This window comes from Corythoichthys intestinalis, chromosome 7, assembly GCF_030265065.1.
Source record: "Corythoichthys intestinalis isolate RoL2023-P3 chromosome 7, ASM3026506v1, whole genome shotgun sequence".
Taxonomy (NCBI): Eukaryota; Metazoa; Chordata; class Actinopteri; order Syngnathiformes; family Syngnathidae; genus Corythoichthys; species Corythoichthys intestinalis.
Window position 1 is genome coordinate 16174045 of NC_080401.1, and position 19024 is coordinate 16193068.

The 19024-nt window shown below is 37.1% G+C and overlaps 1 protein-coding gene across 2 annotated transcripts in view; it reads right to left on the bottom strand.

Moving 5' to 3' along the window:
* Positions 1-81: 81 nt before the first annotated feature.
* Positions 82-19024, bottom strand: part of prkacba (protein kinase, cAMP-dependent, catalytic, beta a) — a 30906-nt gene continuing 11963 nt past the window's right edge. Inside the window, exons 2-10 of one of the 2 annotated variants that reach the window (XM_057841003.1) lie at positions 14794-14855; positions 14449-14577; positions 10533-10631; positions 10333-10415; positions 8063-8189; positions 7834-7929; positions 5232-5354; positions 4963-5127; positions 82-4867 (exon numbers count right to left, since the gene is read on the bottom strand). In XM_057841003.1, coding sequence (XP_057696986.1) covers positions 4742-4867; positions 4963-5127; positions 5232-5354; positions 7834-7929; positions 8063-8189; positions 10333-10415; positions 10533-10631; positions 14449-14577; positions 14794-14855 — 1010 coding nt within the window. In that variant the 3' untranslated portion in view covers positions 82-4741. The remainder of the gene's footprint in view (positions 4868-4962; positions 5128-5231; positions 5355-7833; positions 7930-8062; positions 8190-10332; positions 10416-10532; positions 10632-14448; positions 14578-14793; positions 14856-19024) is intronic. The other variant, XM_057841004.1, reaches the window with a different exon arrangement.

Sequence of the window (19024 nt, forward strand, 5' to 3'; positions counted from 1 at the left end):
TTTTTTTAATAAAAATGATTTATTATTGTGACATATTCTTTGTTACATAAAATCTGCTACAGTAACTTATATTCCCTTTGATAAAACAAAGGTAAGTGAGCTAAATGTAGTCTATCATCCATTATTAAGATATGCAGATCTTCCCACAAACTAAAACAGAAGAAAACCCTGCAAAGAAATCAATCATATGCTGGTTTCTGTACCAGCAATACTAAAACATAACAAATCCAACAAGATTCTGATGGATTTGTTGTGTTTTGGTTCTGTATGATTTATTAGCAGGGAAGTCAGTGTTATTAGGCCCATACTGGCACACGAGACTAACTACAGAGAGAACCCAAAGTGACTTGTTTATTCAGGAGTGTCGAGGCTTGGGGGAAAGTGCCATTGTTTACATCACATAATTATGACAAACACCATTACACACAGGTTCTTCATAACACTGAAAGAGCTGTGGTTTTCACACAAAAATAGTTTTGTGGTGGATTTGACACACAGGCAGTTTGGATTGAAACATGCTGATGGTTAAGGTGATAATTAGAAGACGTTGCCCAAACATAATGGACCCACAACAATTTCTGATGGACCCTTTTTATATTAACTCCCCCCAAAAATGCAAACGTGATTAACACAAAAATAATTTGAATAAAGGGCTATACATTTTTCACTGGTGTGAGAGGCATCATTGTGCATTGATATCTGCAGTGTCAATGTCTTCAGAGAAATTAATTCGCTGAAATGAAGATTAAATGTGATTAAATAATGTACCGTAATTCTTTTATCAAATGCAACAAAAAGCAAAAGACAGTCTTAGAAAACTAATCAGATCAGAATAAAAATATAATTATGGAAAAAAAAAACATGGCTCAACTACGTTCTAAATTTTTGAATAGTTGAACTTCTGCATTTTGTGTCCTTTCTAGTGCACTGAGCACAAACCCATCAAAAATGAGTTTTATAAGAATTTAAAACATGTGAGTATGATGTTGACAGTTGCTTGAATTTCTCTAGCAAGGAGCGAAATCTAAACACATGAAATTAATTTTCCCGAACCTGAGTGCTTGACTTGCATGAAGTTTCTCATGTCGATCAAAGCAAAGCCAAACCTCTGGAAGAACTTCCATTATTAACTACAAGGCTTAATAGACATATGGTACTGCATTAAAGTTGAACAGAGGCATTGGTAAGAAATACTCCTAATGTAGAAACAATGTCAACTTGTGTCACTCTAGTGGAAGATGAGCGGAGGCAGGAATTTCACTACAGCAACAGGATGCCATGAACAGAGGAATGCTTTACACACAAACACAAACAAAAAAAAAACCTCAATTCGTTGACACGAGAGATACATAACTTTGTGAAGAAATGCTGAACAAAAACAATTGAAAATGTTTAAATATTCAAAACATTTGTATTTTTTTCATACTTTTCTGTGGAGTTTGATTTGCATTACCAGTATACTGCCGTCACATGTAGTTTGAATATTTCCAAAATGCTGCTTTATAGCAAAGCTACAATAGTGAAACACAAAATGCGAGTTGCACTAAACCTTTGTCCAAGACTAAATTAACGCAGTTTCATAGACATGAGCCCCCAAATGCAGCTTACAAAAAAAGCAACTCTCGATCACAGTGTACACTTTCATGCAAATACTATGCATTATTACTGCAGTAACGATTTGAATGTCTGGTTTGCTGCTACACATTTGTTGTTAATTATTAATATTTGCTGTCATGTGATTGTGCATGAAAAAGCCACAACAATAAAAACTGATAATACATTCAGTGCTAAAAAGAAAAACAAACAAACAAAAAATCTAACAAAATATAATAAGTGATAGGAACAGCTTAAGGGCACTAAAACGCAACACTGTTGTACCAAAGTAACTAATACTGTACATGGAAATTAACAGCGTCAGATATAACATACTAAAAACAGTCAAGTAAATATGACAGTGACATTTCTTGTGAATGTGCTGCTCCACCACAATTAGCATTCAAAACCAATTGTTAAGCAACATTCAGAAAGATTCTGCTACACAGCACTTAAAATATTTCTGGATGTGCGGAAAATAACCTCCTTCTTTCTACCCCCCTTACCTTAAAAATGTGTAATATATCTTAAATATGAAATTCAATTTCAGTCATTCAATATTACATCAGGTCTGAGGTACGGTACAAGACATCTCCAATGACTACATATGGGTGTAACAATGCTACAAATGATGCAATATATTAACATGAATGGCAAAATTGATTTCAGATTGATACTTGAATGCCTATGTATCTGCTGTTGAATTTATCAGTGCAAATCTTCTTGTACCCTCAAATATTTGGCCGTCCCTTACAAAAAACAAACAAACAAAAAAACTGTTATTCAATAATACACACTCATATGCCTATAGGTGACAATGTTGGGAGTGTTAAATGATAATAAACTGTGGCCAAAACACACTCAGGCATGTACCTTGATGCTAGCTATCAGCCTGTCAAAAATCAAGTCCATCTTTCTAAAGCTTAAAGAGCAAGTGAAACCCCCTTTTTGGTAAAATTGCAGTGCAAAATAAATACTAAAATCCCTAGTAATATCACCTACAATGCACAGTCTGTAAAATGAGTTTCAGCCCAAAATGAGCTTGTCGTGTGGCTATATATGTGCTTCTGTATATGGTCAAAGCTAAGCAAACAGCTAAATATATCGTAGCTCTTCACTGCTTGAATTGTTCTTTTAAAAAAGTGTAACCATGAGCCATTAACCCCCAGTCACCATTCTCGCTCTGGTTTAATTCCATCCTATTTCATGGAGGGGAAAAAAACAAACAAAAAACTTTTCATTTGCAGTTGACAGCCCCATAGTCAGTAAAATGATGTCCCATTAACCTGCTGTGGTGTAAATTTCATGTAACACATGCAAAAACCAAACTGGGCACACCATGTGAGAATCCTGAATTCACTTTCTCATCTGCTGGTTTTAGTCATGCAGTATACAAGGAACAATTGGTAGCTACAGACTGGTGATACGAGAGTCAACTAATTTTCCAACAACTGTGCCACTGATCGCATAGAGTTGAAAAAAGTTTACCTCCCTACACGCCTGTGCAAAGTTTACTATCAGCATGCCAAAATCATCGATTGTGTGCGTGTACACACAGTACTCCTGAAGGTTAGGATATTTAGCTTTTTTTGGTGAAATTTCAGGAAGATCCAAATATTTATCAAGCTTAATTTGACATGTAAGCTTTTTGGCAATTGCCCATCTCAAATTGATCCATATTTCAGTCCTTTTTGCACAACTTGTTCTCAAGAAGAAGCTGACCTGCAAATTTTAGAGAACAATAAGTTGTGCAGAAAGTACCCATAGTTGGGCAGGTACACTTAAAAGCTTAGAGGTAAAATTAAGTTCTGTAAAACAGCCAAATAATTCTTATCTTTTGTGAACAGCGTATATGCACCTGTGTATCTTTTTGGAGCGCTGCGTATTGATAAAGGCACAGACGATATGGGAAGCACATACAATTGTTGCGAGTGTCTTTTTTTTCTCAGCATGAACATTCAATGGCAATTCAATGTCAATGCAACAACGCTTATCAACTGACGCCTAGAGGAGTCGATTAGACTAGCCACAAAGCTTTACCCCTGTAGCGAGCGTTTGGATGAAAAAAGAAAACTTGTAAAATTATACTGTATGTCTACATCTTTAGGGTGTCTAAGCAAGTCCTTTTTTGTTTTGTTACAAGGGTGCTGTTGACTATTTTTTGGACTCCAACCCAATTTCTTATGAAGATTTGGGGGCCTGTGCAAAGGAGTATAGCCATTACAGACCAAACTTTTGGGCACTGGTAATTGTTGCTGGAGTTTTTGAAGTTCACATGGCAAGTACTGCTGAGGTGCATTTGACAAAGCAAGTCACTAAACTTTCTAGGGCTTGCTTTTACATCCTGTCTGTTCACTCTGACATTTAAGGGCAAGGCAACAGACCATTTTCAATGTAACAAATTGATTACCCCATTTTCATGTGCCCATTTAGTCGTGGGCCCTTATATGTGTCCTATACACATCCAAACTGACTATATCAGGCCTAAGAATCTTACATATGTGAATCTCTGCCCTAAATTTTTGTAAATATACATTTGTATTTATTTTATATATTAATTTTGTACAAAAACAATGATACCAATATTGGTGGCTCTAATAACTTGTGGCAACTTGTAACAACTTGTAGCTGCGCGAGAAAAATGTTGATTTCTCAAAACCTTCGGTCTCGACTCAACTTGGTTGGAACTAAAACATTTTTAAATTAAACCAATAAGCAAGTCATTTTCCACAAGAGATGCTGAATGACGTAGCCCCCAAAAAATAATGTGAGCAGTAACAGATGCTACCATGAATCACCTCATGAGACTTGTGAATACAACTCAATTTGATGTCATTCCAAAGATAACAATTCTAATTGAAATCGACTGTTAAAAAACACATTTTAAGATAAAAGGGGACTATAGCTAATAAGGTGGTCTTATATTCTTATGTTACAACACAAGGGCATGTCTGCATAATGTACCTGTGTGCAGGTTTGTGTGCTGAACAGCACGTAAAGAGCATGGCATAAAGCCTCATTCATCCGTGTGTAACAAAAGAATAGAGCATTTGTTTTGGACACATGTCAGCCACAGTTCCACCTTAACCCCCTAGGAGAGTGCAAATATCCCGAATACACAAATCCTGATGGGACTCTCTTCCACTGACTAGAATTCAGCAAATTCTTTTGCACACTTTTCCGTTTGTGAGACACGAATGTCCTCCTCTTCGTAGTCATCAAAGTTGCTTGTGTCTCCAGGTCCTCTGCACTTGGGTAAGAAGGGGGCTTCAACCTAAAAGTAAAGTACAAGTGAACTAACGATGCATATCCATAATTTATCAAACAAATTTTATTGAACATGGAAAGAAAATCATTTGTCTTGTTTACCTTTCTCTCATATATGGCAATCCAGTCTGTTGTTGAGAACCACTTGTGATTTTTGATGTCATTAACACCATTTTTAAGATTTCCGAATCTCTTTGTCAAGTCCACCTGAAGCAGATTTCTCAGCAGATCCTTCAGATCGGAGCTGAAGTGGGAGGGGAATCGTACCTAGAGCAGCAATCAGAGAGAACTTTTAAATGTCAAACAGGCACAAACCATATTATTATTCGACAATAAAGGCAAGTTGATTAAGTCAAATGCAATTGTTGCACCTTGCCAGACACAATCTTCTCATAGATCTGAATGGGCTGATCAGCAAAAAATGGAGGGTAACCAGCAGCCATCTCATAGATGAGAACACCGAGTGCCCACCAGTCCACAGCTTTGTTGTAGCCCTGAAAGATTAGGCAAACATTTGCATATAAATAAATTGTTTTTTGTCGTTTTTATTCTACAGGTTTATAAAAAAAAATTTAAAAAGTGGTCAGCAAATAGAGTCAGTTAATAGAAGTTGGTTATGATGGGAATGTGACACAACTTAATCCGGAGCCTCCAAACTTAGTAACTTTTTAGTCATCACATCTGTGGGGACTATTTTGAAAACAGCCACCGAGAGGCTTAGAAGGCTCTGGGTTTCTTGACTCGTTGAGCTATTCCAAATTAACCGAACGTAAAGTTTAAAAGTGTTGATTCCAACTAGTGATGTCACGAGGTGCGCCGAGCCTTCGAAGCATGTGTCGAGTAATGAAGGGACTTTTCCGCGAAGTGCGTACCGAGGCTCACTTCATTTAGGGGAGGTTCTGAAAATGATGACGTCCGACGCCTCGCTGCCCAGCTGTACCACATGATTGCTTCACTGAGTGCTTTAGATTTGCTGCGTGGTGTGACAGCTCGCTACAGTCTATCAACACCTCTGGCTGCATTCAAAATGTGGGTGTTTGAAGGAGAGTTGCGATCAGGTGAGAGTTTGGATAGTGAAAAGTTTGAGTTTAGAGGAGGGTACAGTAGTTGATACTCGGATGGAGCCAGCAAGAAAGAAGACGTCCTCTCTGTGGATTTTTTTTTTTTTTTTTTTTTTAAACAAAACAGAATAAAAATCCCGATCCATCCTGTAGCTACATCAATGTCCAAATTACAAAAGCATAATTACTACCGTTTTTCATGTTACACAAACACGTTTACTGTTCTCTCCCTTATTATGTGTAACGAGTACATGCAGGTCGGTCGGTTTCTGGCTTGGTGGTCAGAGCATCCACCTGCCGTACTGGATGCGGCGTGCGCGTGGGTTCGAGTCCTGTCCTTGGCACGGGGGAGGATTGCATTGTGCGGCATGGGTCCATGCAACACGGCTACACACACATATGTCATTTTCAGGAAAAAAAAACAAAAAAAAACATTGCACTACCTGCCAAATTATGATAATACCATGTATGGAATCATTGTGTGGAGTAAGGATGTGGAATGCTCTGAATGTAGAGTAAATAGAATGTCAAAGTATTTATCAATCTAAGAGAATGTTTAAACAATCAATAATTCAGTGTTACATGTGTGAACCTGTGCAATGATGGTTTTTGAAGTTTTTATTTATCTTTTTGTGTTTATTTTCTTATTATTTTGTGATATTGATATGCATGCACAGCATGTACAGTTTTGAATTATATGGAGGTGCGTCTTATGTTTAAAATTCATTGTATTTTAAATGTGCAGGGGTAGGGACTCTATAAGCTATGCTTCATCTCCCTCCTTTTCAGATGTTTTCGTTATTATTTCAATTAATCATTTTTGTGTTGATCATTTTGTCTTAACGCCTGAAATAAAATCACAATTAATCAATTTTCACACACAAACTACATTAAAAGAACTATTGTAGGTTTTACTTCATGAGTGACCAATCACTCTGGCTGTATGTGGCCACTCCTCTTACTGGACCCAAAAGCTCATACGTTTATATGTATAATTTGTTGTATGTTGATTTTTGGGGAGCTGCTTGGCACTGCGGACCTACAGGAGACATCACCATATCATATTTTTATGACTGTGAGGTACTGTTTGTGTGTATGTGTGCATTTTTGTTTCATATGTATAGGTCATTTTTGTTTTTATACAGCCCCCTGAATAAAAACAAACAGCCCCCTCATACATTATGGTCACCCAGGTAGAGTTTGATCCCATTGCTGAAGATGTATGCCAAATTTACCTTCTGTGGCTGGAAAACAATGAGAAGATTGAAGAAAAAATGTATATACTTATGTGATAATCTATGTACATCAAGGATTTGGTCAGACAATATTTTGCTCAATAATACCTTCCCAACAGACACACACACAAAAATTAACGAATCACTCATGTGGTTGGGAGACAAACGACTGTGATTATACACTTAGCCAGTAGGTGGTTCCGTGGACCCATGAAGCTCTGAGAAATGAACCGTTTCTCGAACCAATTGGCTCAAGTGGTGCAATGCATCATGAGGCTTCATCTCACCATCACTAATTCCAACTCAAAATCAAACAATGCTACTCGTGGGTATCTAACTCAAATAAACAAAATTAAACAATAAGGTGCGGCAGTGAAACAACGGTCAACAGAAAATATGCCTTGAGCCAGCTAACCCCTTCGCTCTGTGTGCTCAAGTGCCTTGGGTCCATCTGACAGCCCAATTTGAAGTAGGCATAACAGCTGAAATGTGTCAAAGGCTGATTACCTAAAACCACGCCCACACCTACCAATTAGGAACCCAAATAGACAGTCAAACAATAAGCTGGGGAAAATAACCAAGCTCCTAAACCAAATAAATAGTATAACATAATCAAAATCGACAGTAATAGACACTACGGCTCATACAACATCCATCAAACAAAATATTCAGGTCACCTTGCTGAGGATGATTTCTGGTGCCAAGTACTCAGGTGTTCCACACAACGTCCAGGTTCTTCCTTTTACTCTTTTTGCAAAGCCAAAGTCTGTGACCTTTAGGCGGAAAGACACAATTGCAACAGAATCCACATCAACCATACATGATGCCCTTGGAATATAATATTGACATTTCCAGACATCGTCAGCTGTTTTAATTTATACATTTAGCTTGCTGTACATGGTGTACCTGAATGTAACCATGTTGATCAATAAGCAGGTTTTCAGGCTTCAGGTCTCTGTAGATGAGGTCTAATGAGTGGAGGTACTCAAAGGTGAGCACTATCTGAGCTGCATAAAATCTTGCATGGTGTTCACTGAAAGAAAGAGTCACAGATAACTGGCTTAGTCTCTTTGGAATAATAACTATAACCTAAAGTATTTTTTTTTTACTATTAGGGCAATTTCACTCTAGTACTGTTTGGTCCTTTGTAAACTTTTTTCTCAGATAGTCAGCTTTGTTTTGTAAATGTGAACGCGCATCCCAACTGTAGTACAGATTAAACAAACAAACTCTGGTCCGCTCAAAAGTCGTGGGTCGTGGAAGCTCTTTGCTGTGATGCTACATGCAGTGCATCCTGAGAAGCGGAAGCAACATAAAGCCGTAGAAGGCAACAGATCTCCTTTGTTTTATCCGAAGCCTTGTCTCTCGTGTTTGTAACAAGAACTTCGGCACGGCACATTGAGTTACCATGGCAAAATGTTGTTGTGCGGCGCTAAGCAGTTGCATTTGATACATAGAAGAAAGTATTACTGAAACAAATGGCCACACCAGAGGCTCCATCTTTACGGTTGTTGTTTTTTTCCTTCTCCTGGCAGGGATGGAGGGGTTTCTCTGGAGGGAGGCATTTCCTCTTTTAAATTTGTCCAATCAATGAGTGCACCTTTCATCCCCATAATGCTACACAGAAAGTTCGGTTGGTGCAGCGTAAATGCTGAACCTTTTCAACAGGTCATTTGCAAGTGTTGTTGCGATGTAGCTTTCCAACCAGACCTCGTCCTCTTAGTCTAATGTGAAAGTGCCCTAAGTGTCACCAATAGTGTAAGGGTAAATTTATTTGTCCTGAACCGTCATGGTACAAAATATGGACATCACGTTCAGTGTATACAGTTTTGCTCCCAAAACACTGAGTTCATTGCAGTATTTGCACTCCAATCTAGGTGTCAGTAATTCGCCTAAAACTGTATGCCAAACGCCATTATAAGAAATGAACACAAAAAGACACACGAAAGAAAGAAAAGTTTATCTCAGGGCAAAGTTGAGATGACAGACAGAAGATAGTGGATCCACCACCTTCGTTTAAATCTAAAGCTGTGACTCTTGGAGTGACATGTAGAAATTACAAACTCCTCAAGATTACTTCTGGCGTTTATTTTATATGTCTCAAACGTCTCCAAACACACACACATACCCCCACCAACCACACACACACATTCATTCCTGCCCGCGCTTCCTTGCAAGTTAAACGATGATTGACACATTGTGCCCATGTGAAGTCTGTTTCTTTGGCAAGATCAAACAGATCGTTAACTTTAATAGGCAAGTGCCGCAGTGACTGAGAGCTGGGAGAGGGGGTGAGAGAGGCTGTGCGAGCGAATGAAGCAGAACAAACGTTTGTGGATTAAAAAAAAAAAAAAAAAAAAAAAAAATTAATTATCGCACGTCCTTGCGATGGGACTATCGCGCATGCGCATATTGCGATGGCGATGTTTAAACGAGATATCGTTCAGGCTTAGTACTGGCAACTTATGATTTACCGCAGATGGTGATATTGTGGGTCTCAGATGTTCAGCTCTTTGTTGGCTATTGACCAAAACCCCTCGTGCAATTATTATAGGTTTTGGTTACAGTAATTAATTGTAAAGGGAAAAAACTGTAAACTATAAAACTGAAAAATGGTAAGTTTATGTGTATCAAGTCTGCAAGCAACTTGTTTTTTCGATTAACAGTGACAGATGGCAGCAAGCCATTGTGCGTGTGGTCAACACTAAACATAAAATAATGTAATTCATATAATTATTGCTTCACCTTTGGTATCAATGTAAATAAATGTATAGACATTAAAGGCTTTTACACAATTTGACAATATGTAATCAAAATGTAATAATAAATATCTACAATAAAATAATATTGTGACCTTTAAAATTTTCGTATAAGTACACCTCAAGACAAATTGTGTCCTTTTTAACATTAAAGATAAAAAAGTAATATAGATCAACTTAAAATAAAGTTAACTTTATTAACATTGTTTTGTTTAAAACAGAAAAGACTTGATTTGCCTGAATTAAAAAAAAAAAAAAAAAAACAACAACAACAACAACAACAACTCACATCCAAACTGTACAAACACACTCACGGTACATTTTTTACCATTTGCTACAAAAAATAAAATGTAATAAAACTCTCAGCACCCCACTTCCCGCTCCACTGGTAGTGAATTAATCTTGTGTAGCACATACCTGAACCTTCCAATACGTCTGAGATGTGAGAACATCTCTCCACCTGGCACATATTCCATTACCATGTAGAGGTTTGAATTGTCCTATTGAAAAAAGAGAGAAAATTTGGTGCCAAAACGTTTTGTTCTAGATTTGTAGCATCAACATTGGCACTGACATGCAGGCTAAATATAAGCCAGCATGCAGTGGCCAGCACCCACCTTGAAAGCGTACTCCAATCTGACGAGGAAAGGGAAGGAGACGGCCTGAAGTATTCTCTTTTCATTCAGTGTATGTTCTATCTGTTTCAATTTTACCACCTGCAAGACCAAGGCGCAACATCACACACTGTATTGTCTAGGGATCTCCCAGATCCGATAATGCGATCGGAAATCGGGCCGATCGGGCCCTTTTTCAGAGGATCGGAATTGGGTAAAATTGATCGTTTTTTCTTTCTTTCTATGTTTTAAAAAAACATACATATTTATCAAATTTTTAAGGGCTTAAAAGTTACAGAGTAATCCAGAAATACAATGATATTGCCAAAAGAAACAAAAAAATATGTTTTATACTCTGCAACAAGTGGAAGAGGAAGTACTGTAAACAGCCCTAATAGGAGAGAGAGCGAGCGAGAGAGACACACAAAGAGAGAGAGAAAGACAAGGAGAGAGAGACGTGGAGAGATATTCAGGGGTGAAAGTGGGCGGGAACGGTCTGGTACGCATTTCCTGTAAAAGAATCGCAGCCGGAACGGTGCGTTGACCCTAAAAATATGAAAAATGCGGTTTTCTTTGCATTTCAGTGGTTTTAGGAAGTTCGGGGGGGGACTGGCTCCGTGGTGACCAATATGTCAGGGAATTACAGCAAGAAATTCTAGTCACTTTTACCCCTGCATATATTGTAAGTATAGCGTCATGGACGAAATTATTGTCACCTATGGAATTTTTCCAGAAAATACAGCATTTCTCACCGTTATTGATGCAATTACAAATGTTTTCAGTGTGAATGTTTATTTCTTCGATGAGCATTGGAAAAACACAAAAAAAAAGCTGAGGAAAAAAGCCAAATTCAATTTTAGACAAAACTAAAAAAAAAAAAAAAAAGGCTGTACAAAATTGTTGACACCCTCACCTCAATATATGGTTGCACATCCTTTGCTTCTTTTGGAAGAAATAACAGAAAACAATCGCTTGCTGTAATCATCAACAAGTTTTGTGCACCTCTCAGGTGGAATTTTGGACCACTCTTTTGCTAACTGTTCCAGGTCTCTCATATTTGAAGGGTGCCTTCTTGCAACATCAATTTTGAGATCTGTCCATAGTGTTTAATGGGATTTAGATCCAGACTGATCAATGGCCACCTCAGAATTCTCCAACCATTACTTGGTGCTATTTGAGTTATATTTTGGGTCATTGTCCTGTTGAAACACCCAATACCTCTGACGCAGACCCAGTTTTCTGACACTACACCCTACATTGAGGCCCAAAACATTTTGATAGTTTCCAGATTTCATGACTCCTTGCACACTCTCAAGGCGCCCAATGCCAGAAAAAAGAATGAGGCCTGAGAAAAGAACATAATGCCTATAGTCAAACATGGTGGATGTTCAATTATGTTTTGGGGTTGTTTGCTGCCTCTGGCACCTGGTGTCTTGACAGTGAGTATAGGAAGAGATTGCTTTCTGTTATATCTTCTAAATGATGTGCAACCAAATATTGAGTTGGGGTTGCCAACAATTTTGGCCAGCCCATTTTTTAAATTCTGTGTAAAATTGTGTACATTTTGGCTTTTCTCTTCAGCATTTTCGTGTTTTTCCAATGCAAATCTGAAAAACACATTAATACTGAAAACATTTATAATTGCATTAATGTCTCGGTGGGTATTTTCTTGAAAAATTCCAGGGGTGCCAATTATTTAGTCCATGACTGTATACACAGGGGTTGGACAAAATAATGGAAACACCTTTAAAAAATCAACAAAAACTCATTTCATATGGTGTAGGTCCGCTTTTTGCGGCCATTAGAGCCTCAATTCTCTCAGATATTGATTCACACAACTTGTGAATTGTTTCCAAAAGAAATTTAAACCCTTCTACAGTTGGAATACTCTCTAACTCTTTAGGAGACTGTTGCCACGTTTACATGGAGCCAAATATTCCAATTACAATCGGAATATTTGTTCAAACCGAATAAATGTGTTCCATATAAACACCTCATTCGGAATGAACAGGCCCAAACCGAATGGAATTTCATTCCGATTCACAGGGGTGGAATATTCCTTTTCCCAAACCGATTAGAAGTAAAATTATATCATGTAAACAGGGAAGCGGAATGGTGTCTGGTTGCGTTCTTTCTGCGCATGCTCCGTACTGACGTGGTGACGTCACTCGGTGACGTAAGTAACGTCACTTGCAACATGGCTTCCAAGCACACGCACAGCGCACCCACACAACTTTTTAAATGAACGGCGTATCATTCTGAAGTTTTGTTTCCACTCGAAAAGTTAAAACAGCAGCTGATCTGACGATCGATCTCCATGTTTTGCAACGTGACGCTTTGTTTTGATTAGTCTGCGCATGTCAGACGGCAGTTGTCAAATGTCCTTTCGGAATAAAGACAGACACATGTAAACGCTGGATCGGAATAGATGAAGTGACATGTAAACAGCTGATGTGAAATTTCCATTCGGAATGATTTGAATCGGTATGAATAAAAGTCAGCATGTAAACGTGGCTAGTGTCGGTGGAAACTGACCTCTTAATTGAATTTCTATAACCCACATTAAATGCTCAATAATGTTGAGGTCTGGGGATTGTGCCTCCCATATGAGATGCTCAACTTAATTAGAATGTTCCTCATGCCATTCTTTAACAATTATATTCAACTATTATGATGCCAAAATGTTAGGTGTTTCCATGATTTTGTCCAACCCCTGTATTTATATATTCTGTATATACAGGGTGTCCATAAAGTCTCTTTACCATTTAAAAATTTGACTAAAAATGCCATTGATTAGATATTTTATTCAGATTTGTTCTATTGTATTCAGTGTTTATTAAAGTTTTTTATTACACAGCATTTGTGTGTTTTTTTTCATCGAGACATCAATTTCTGCAATTGTTTACCTTGACCTTTTAACTGAATACGTGGCACCACAACTACCTTCAACCAACCATCATTTTTCAGCAAGATGGGGCACCACCACATTGGGGGCTGCATGTTCGTGGGTTCCTCAATCAAACATTTCCAGACCGATGGATTGGAAGGAATGGGCCAATTCCTTGGCCGCCACGTTCACCAGATATTACTCCCCTGGACTTCTTTCTATGGGGCTATGTTAAAGATATCGTGTATCGAACAAAGATAGGGGACATTACTGACCTTAAGCGAAGGATTACTGATGCCATTGCCACAATTGATGAGGCTATGCTACACCGAACATGGCAAGAAATCGAGTACCGTCTTGATGTGCTTCGTGTAACTCATGAGGCCCATGTAAAAGTGTATTAAAAGAGGTAAAAAAAAAAAAAAACTTCAATAAACGTTGAATACAATTGAAAAAATCTGAATAAAATATCTAATCAATTGCATTTTTAATAAATTTTTGCAATGGTAAAGAGACTTTATGGACACCCTGTATATTTAGCTGTTTATTATGTATTTTATATTTTATCTTTTACCAGTGTAATGTTATTTGCTCAAAGAAAACTGGTGCAGCAAGTCAGTGATCAAATACACAAACTATTAATGAAGATTCATTCATTCATTCATTTTGTTATCTTTAATACGTTCATGTTTTCAATTAACTAAACTCAGGTGAAAAAAATATTTTGACAAGTAACTCCTGACATTATTATTAATATTGTAGTGTATGAAAAGTATTTTTAATGTTTTTATAGAGGGAGGTCTGAGTCATTGATTTTTCATTCATTTTCTACTTCCATGATTCCGACTGGAGATATACAGTTGTTAATTCTTCCAATTCCAAAGTCCACCAGGCTTTAGGAAAGACTGCAGTCAATCCCAAAAGTCTGTAATGTTTTACTTTAATCATGTGATCATGTTGAAAATTTAAATAAAATATAGATGGCAACAGGATCCTGTAAAATCTGAGTCTTGTGTTGATCATTTCACCTACCTTTTGTTTGTCCAAAACTTTCATAGCGTAGAATTGGTTTGTTCCTTTATGCTTGACCAGCAATACTCGACCAAATGAACCAGTTCCCAGAGTCTTGAACCTTTCAAAGTCATCCAGACACGTTGTGCTCTGTGGAATGAAAGTTTAGTGTTATCTGATGACTGCGCCAATTCTAAATTTGTGTTATGTATACACTGATGGGTACTTTTTTGCACCCAAAAACAATTATGCAATCAGGTTTCATGTATTTGTACAGGAGGAAGTGGCTGTCATTACTATCATTCAGGGTATCTTCAAAGACTGTTGATGCAAGAGAAATGTACATCTGATGAAATGATATCTTACCTGAGGTGGACACTCCCATTTTCTTAAAAAATCTTCTTTGGCTTTAGCTAAGAACTCTTTCACTACAAAAAGAGCAAAATAAATAAATAAATAAATGTTCACATTAAACACCCACATGTTGTTGGTTAATAATCAAACAACATTCAAGGTAAATCACATTTTAAGGTCAGGCACATTTCAGGTACCAAGTAAGAATGACTACTTAACAAAATAAGGGGGAAAAACTCCAGAACAAAAAAACACACAGAATATTGAAGTGATGCAAATAGCTTTGGTCTTGACAAGATTGGCCAAATTCAAAGTGAAGCTTTTCTGCATCTCTTTGGGAAAGAGCCGAGGGTTAGTAATACTATAACAATGGGCAAGGGAGGACAAAATTCAGAGCGCAAATTCAGAGACTACGGTGCAGGCATTTCAAAGAACATTGTGAAAGGTCACATCAGACATGAGAAATCCAGAGTCACAGAGTCACTGAACAGCTGCCAATCAAAATTGTAACATACTACATGTACAGGGCTAAATTGAACAAAGCATTCACTCTGTGAATAAGGAGGTCTCAGAGAAAAGTGAGCATACCAAAAGTCTCTACAAGATCATCAAGGGATTTTCAGGAACATTGAGCCACATGGATGGAAGGGATGAAGAAGAAAAAGAGAAGGAGAAACATTCATGAAGAGTTTGAAACAGCAGAATTTGTGATTCAAGTGGATTCAATGTAACACCAAACAGAATGGCATACAGTATATGAGAAAAGACGGCACACACAGTACGAAAAGACTAATTTCTTCAAAGGCTTCTGGGAACACTAATTGTTTAAAAATTCCAAACATGCCTAAGAATTTTACATAATATGGGAACAATTATTGTTTTATTGTTTCCACATTAAAACAGCTGAAAGTTTCTGCCAAGCGGGTGTTTAATAGTTTGGTTGGATTAGGTCAGGCTTTACCAGATTACCCTAGGAAAAAAATGACAAAACACAGCAGAAACATAAAACACATTTATAGTTACCAAAAAAGGCACACACAAAAAATGACTAAGAGAGATAAACAAATACTATATAAAGATTTTGAACATATCTTTAATTTCCCTCAGCTCGTACAAATTGGATTATGGCGAATAATATGTTTTGCAAAACCTCTGGGTTTGAATTGTCGTGTGTAATATTATCGGCGGAAAACACTCAAGTGACTTGAAGTTCCACTCTGAGACCCCCAATTTGGCCAACTTTCAAAATTGTCCGATATGCATGTGTGATACATCATTGGAAAGCCTAAAATCTCAATTTTCTGGGGAAAGACAAATTTTGAACAGGAAGGCATTTCTAAAGAAAAAAAAAAAAAAATTAAACAACAAAACCCGATCTGGAGGGGAGAGCACGCGAGAGCAGAATTAAAGACGCCATGACTTTAACGAAATAGTATCATGTACTTACCTTGTTTTGATACAAAAACTACATGTATCATGTATCACTGAGTGTCGAAACACAGCTGTGAATGGCCACAGCTGGATTTTGGGGGGATTTTATGGGTGAAACATAGTAATATAACAAGGATCGCAATGCAGAAATCAAGGAGTCGTCGAGATGTTCTTTTTCATATATTTACCCTTTTAATTGTTGTTTTTCAATTTTTCTGTTTGGATTGATTAGTTATCATCTAACATATCAGAGAAAATGCGATAGTAACAAAAAATGCAATTAAGCGATAGTTATGAGGTAGATATACGTGACTTTTTTACAGACACCATTTTTTTCATTGTGACGTAATTTGTTTAAAAGTTTTAAATATGCGAGTGAATAATTTTTTAAGTCATTTTTTAAAAAACGAAATATTAGACAATAATCCATGATTCTAAGCTAAAAATGACAGACATTTTGAATAATAAATATAATTAATTACTTACGTTTAATAGATGGGTTGAAACAAACGCGGTTGCGCGACGTCTCTAAACAGGGGTTTTGAGGGTAAAACGGACAAATCAAAAATTTGAGGGCTTAATGCGCCATGAATCTGCTATGGCAGCATATAGACATCTTGTTCTATCAAACACAACGGTTGTTTTTGGCTTAAGATAAAGCAGTTTCTTTTAAAGAGGAGTGAAAGGAAATCTGGTCTGTGTTTTCCGCCTTATCATAATTTATAATATCAAATTAGCCAGTGGTGCACACGCAGTCTGGAAGCTGTGGATTGAATAAACACATGATCTCTGTTTTATTTATGAACATAGTTTGAGCAATGTTTTATTTTGAAAAATGATCGAATTTTATCCAAAGCAATATTGGCCTGTGCCTTTTGACACGCCATGACACTTGTCTCTGTCCCTTGCATAAATTAAAGCTAATAGTAAACCTACAAGTAGGCATGTGCCGGTATGATATTCTGATGGTATGATAACCTTGAGCGAAAATATCACGGTTTCACGGTATTGCAATTAGAGCTCTCAAATGTGTTACTTTGAGATATCTGGGTTTATAAAATAAATAAATGAAAATTTCCCATTGAACAGGATTTTTATTTTTCAAAACATATTAGCAAATTTGAACATAAGTACATGTTAAAATATATATATTTTTGAAATAAAATATTCTAAAAATTTAAATAAATGCAGTCCTTAAGGTGAGCGAGGGATTTCTCCATGCATTTTTGGGACATAAAAAAATAGCTAAACTCTTAGGGACCCCATTACGGAAACTTTTTCCGGTTTTGAAACCTTGACGTTTTCGACGGTATACCTTGAAACTGGTAATCGGCACATGTCTGCCTACAGTACAAGCGTGCAAAATGACCTTATTTTTGGACTATTATTTTTGGACTACGAGACACACCTGACTGTAAGCCACGCCTACAAAATTTGGCAAGAAAACAGCATTTGATCATTCGCAAGCTACAATAGACTGCATTTGTCCACATTGTATTATGAGATATTTACACTAAAAGACATGCAGTTTATTTGCCTGTAAAAATATTTAAATAAGACCAGTGTTGCACTGATAGTAGTCTCGGAAGGTAGCAATTCCTTTGCACGCTAGGTACTGGAGTTCTCACACAAACGTAAAAACAGTTAGTAGGAAGTCTTTAGTGGGCTAGACAAGTGTTATTGCCAAGCGGAGATTAGGCGGAGGCTCGGTGCAAGGCGTGTGGACGTGCAGAGGCGCGTGTTCGCTGAGAGTGGTCAACCCGAACCCTCTCTACTGAAGGTAAGAAGGTAAGCTTTTTGATGCAGCCTCAGTTAAAACATCAGGGCTCTGTGTACTCATCGGGGCATTGGTGGAGCATGCATGGAGTAGAAAAATATTTTGAATTAACTCTAAAAATCCCATATAGACCCTTTAATGTCACTATTACCATACCAAAACAAAATTTGTCCTGGATTTACTCAGTTTGAATTAGTATTAATTATTATTTGTATGAATTAGTAATACGTATTTAGCAACTATTTAAAAAAAAAAAAAAAAAAAAAAAAAACAACAATAAAAAGCACGTGGTACGGGTACTGTATTGATGGCTTATAACACAGAGCCATGTATTGGAACAAGGGCCTAAATGGTACACAGATTTTTAAAAATGGGTTCTTATGTGTTTTTTATTAATTGGCAGTTTTTATTAAACCTGACCGATGAAACAATAACGATAATCATGGTCATATCATTTTTGTCAATATGACTAATGAAAACATTTGATAAAAGTAGACTACACCACCCGAACACAGGGAAAAGGGGGGCGCTGATGCCACGTGAATGCGAACTCTGAAAAGGGTATTCAGTATATGGCCTTTCACAGAGCAGCATTAAAGCCTGATACTGTGGACACTTATTTTTCTGGCCTGTAACATTTAAAGCAAAGCTGTCTAGTTTATCTGTAACATTTTTGAAAATGAGCATTTTCTTTTGCCTATTTATTTTGTTGACATTGTCAGACACCTTCATGCACAAAAGGCTTTAACATGTTGCTGAGTGTAAATTCAAATTAGTATGTCTATTTATGTTTATTTAATTTTTTAAGATTGCATGTCTACCTCTGATTTTGTGCAGTGTTGTGCATTTTGATTACCTCATGTGCAATTCTCTGCATTATGTTAACTTTTTTTTGTGCAATGTTCCTCTTATTTGTGGAATACTATGTAGTTTGTCACCATGCATCTTTGTTCTGACATTAAAGATTGGTTAAAACAGAATCTGGATTTGGAAAATCAGACTTCAACTTTGAAAGAAAAAATATAGATATCGTGA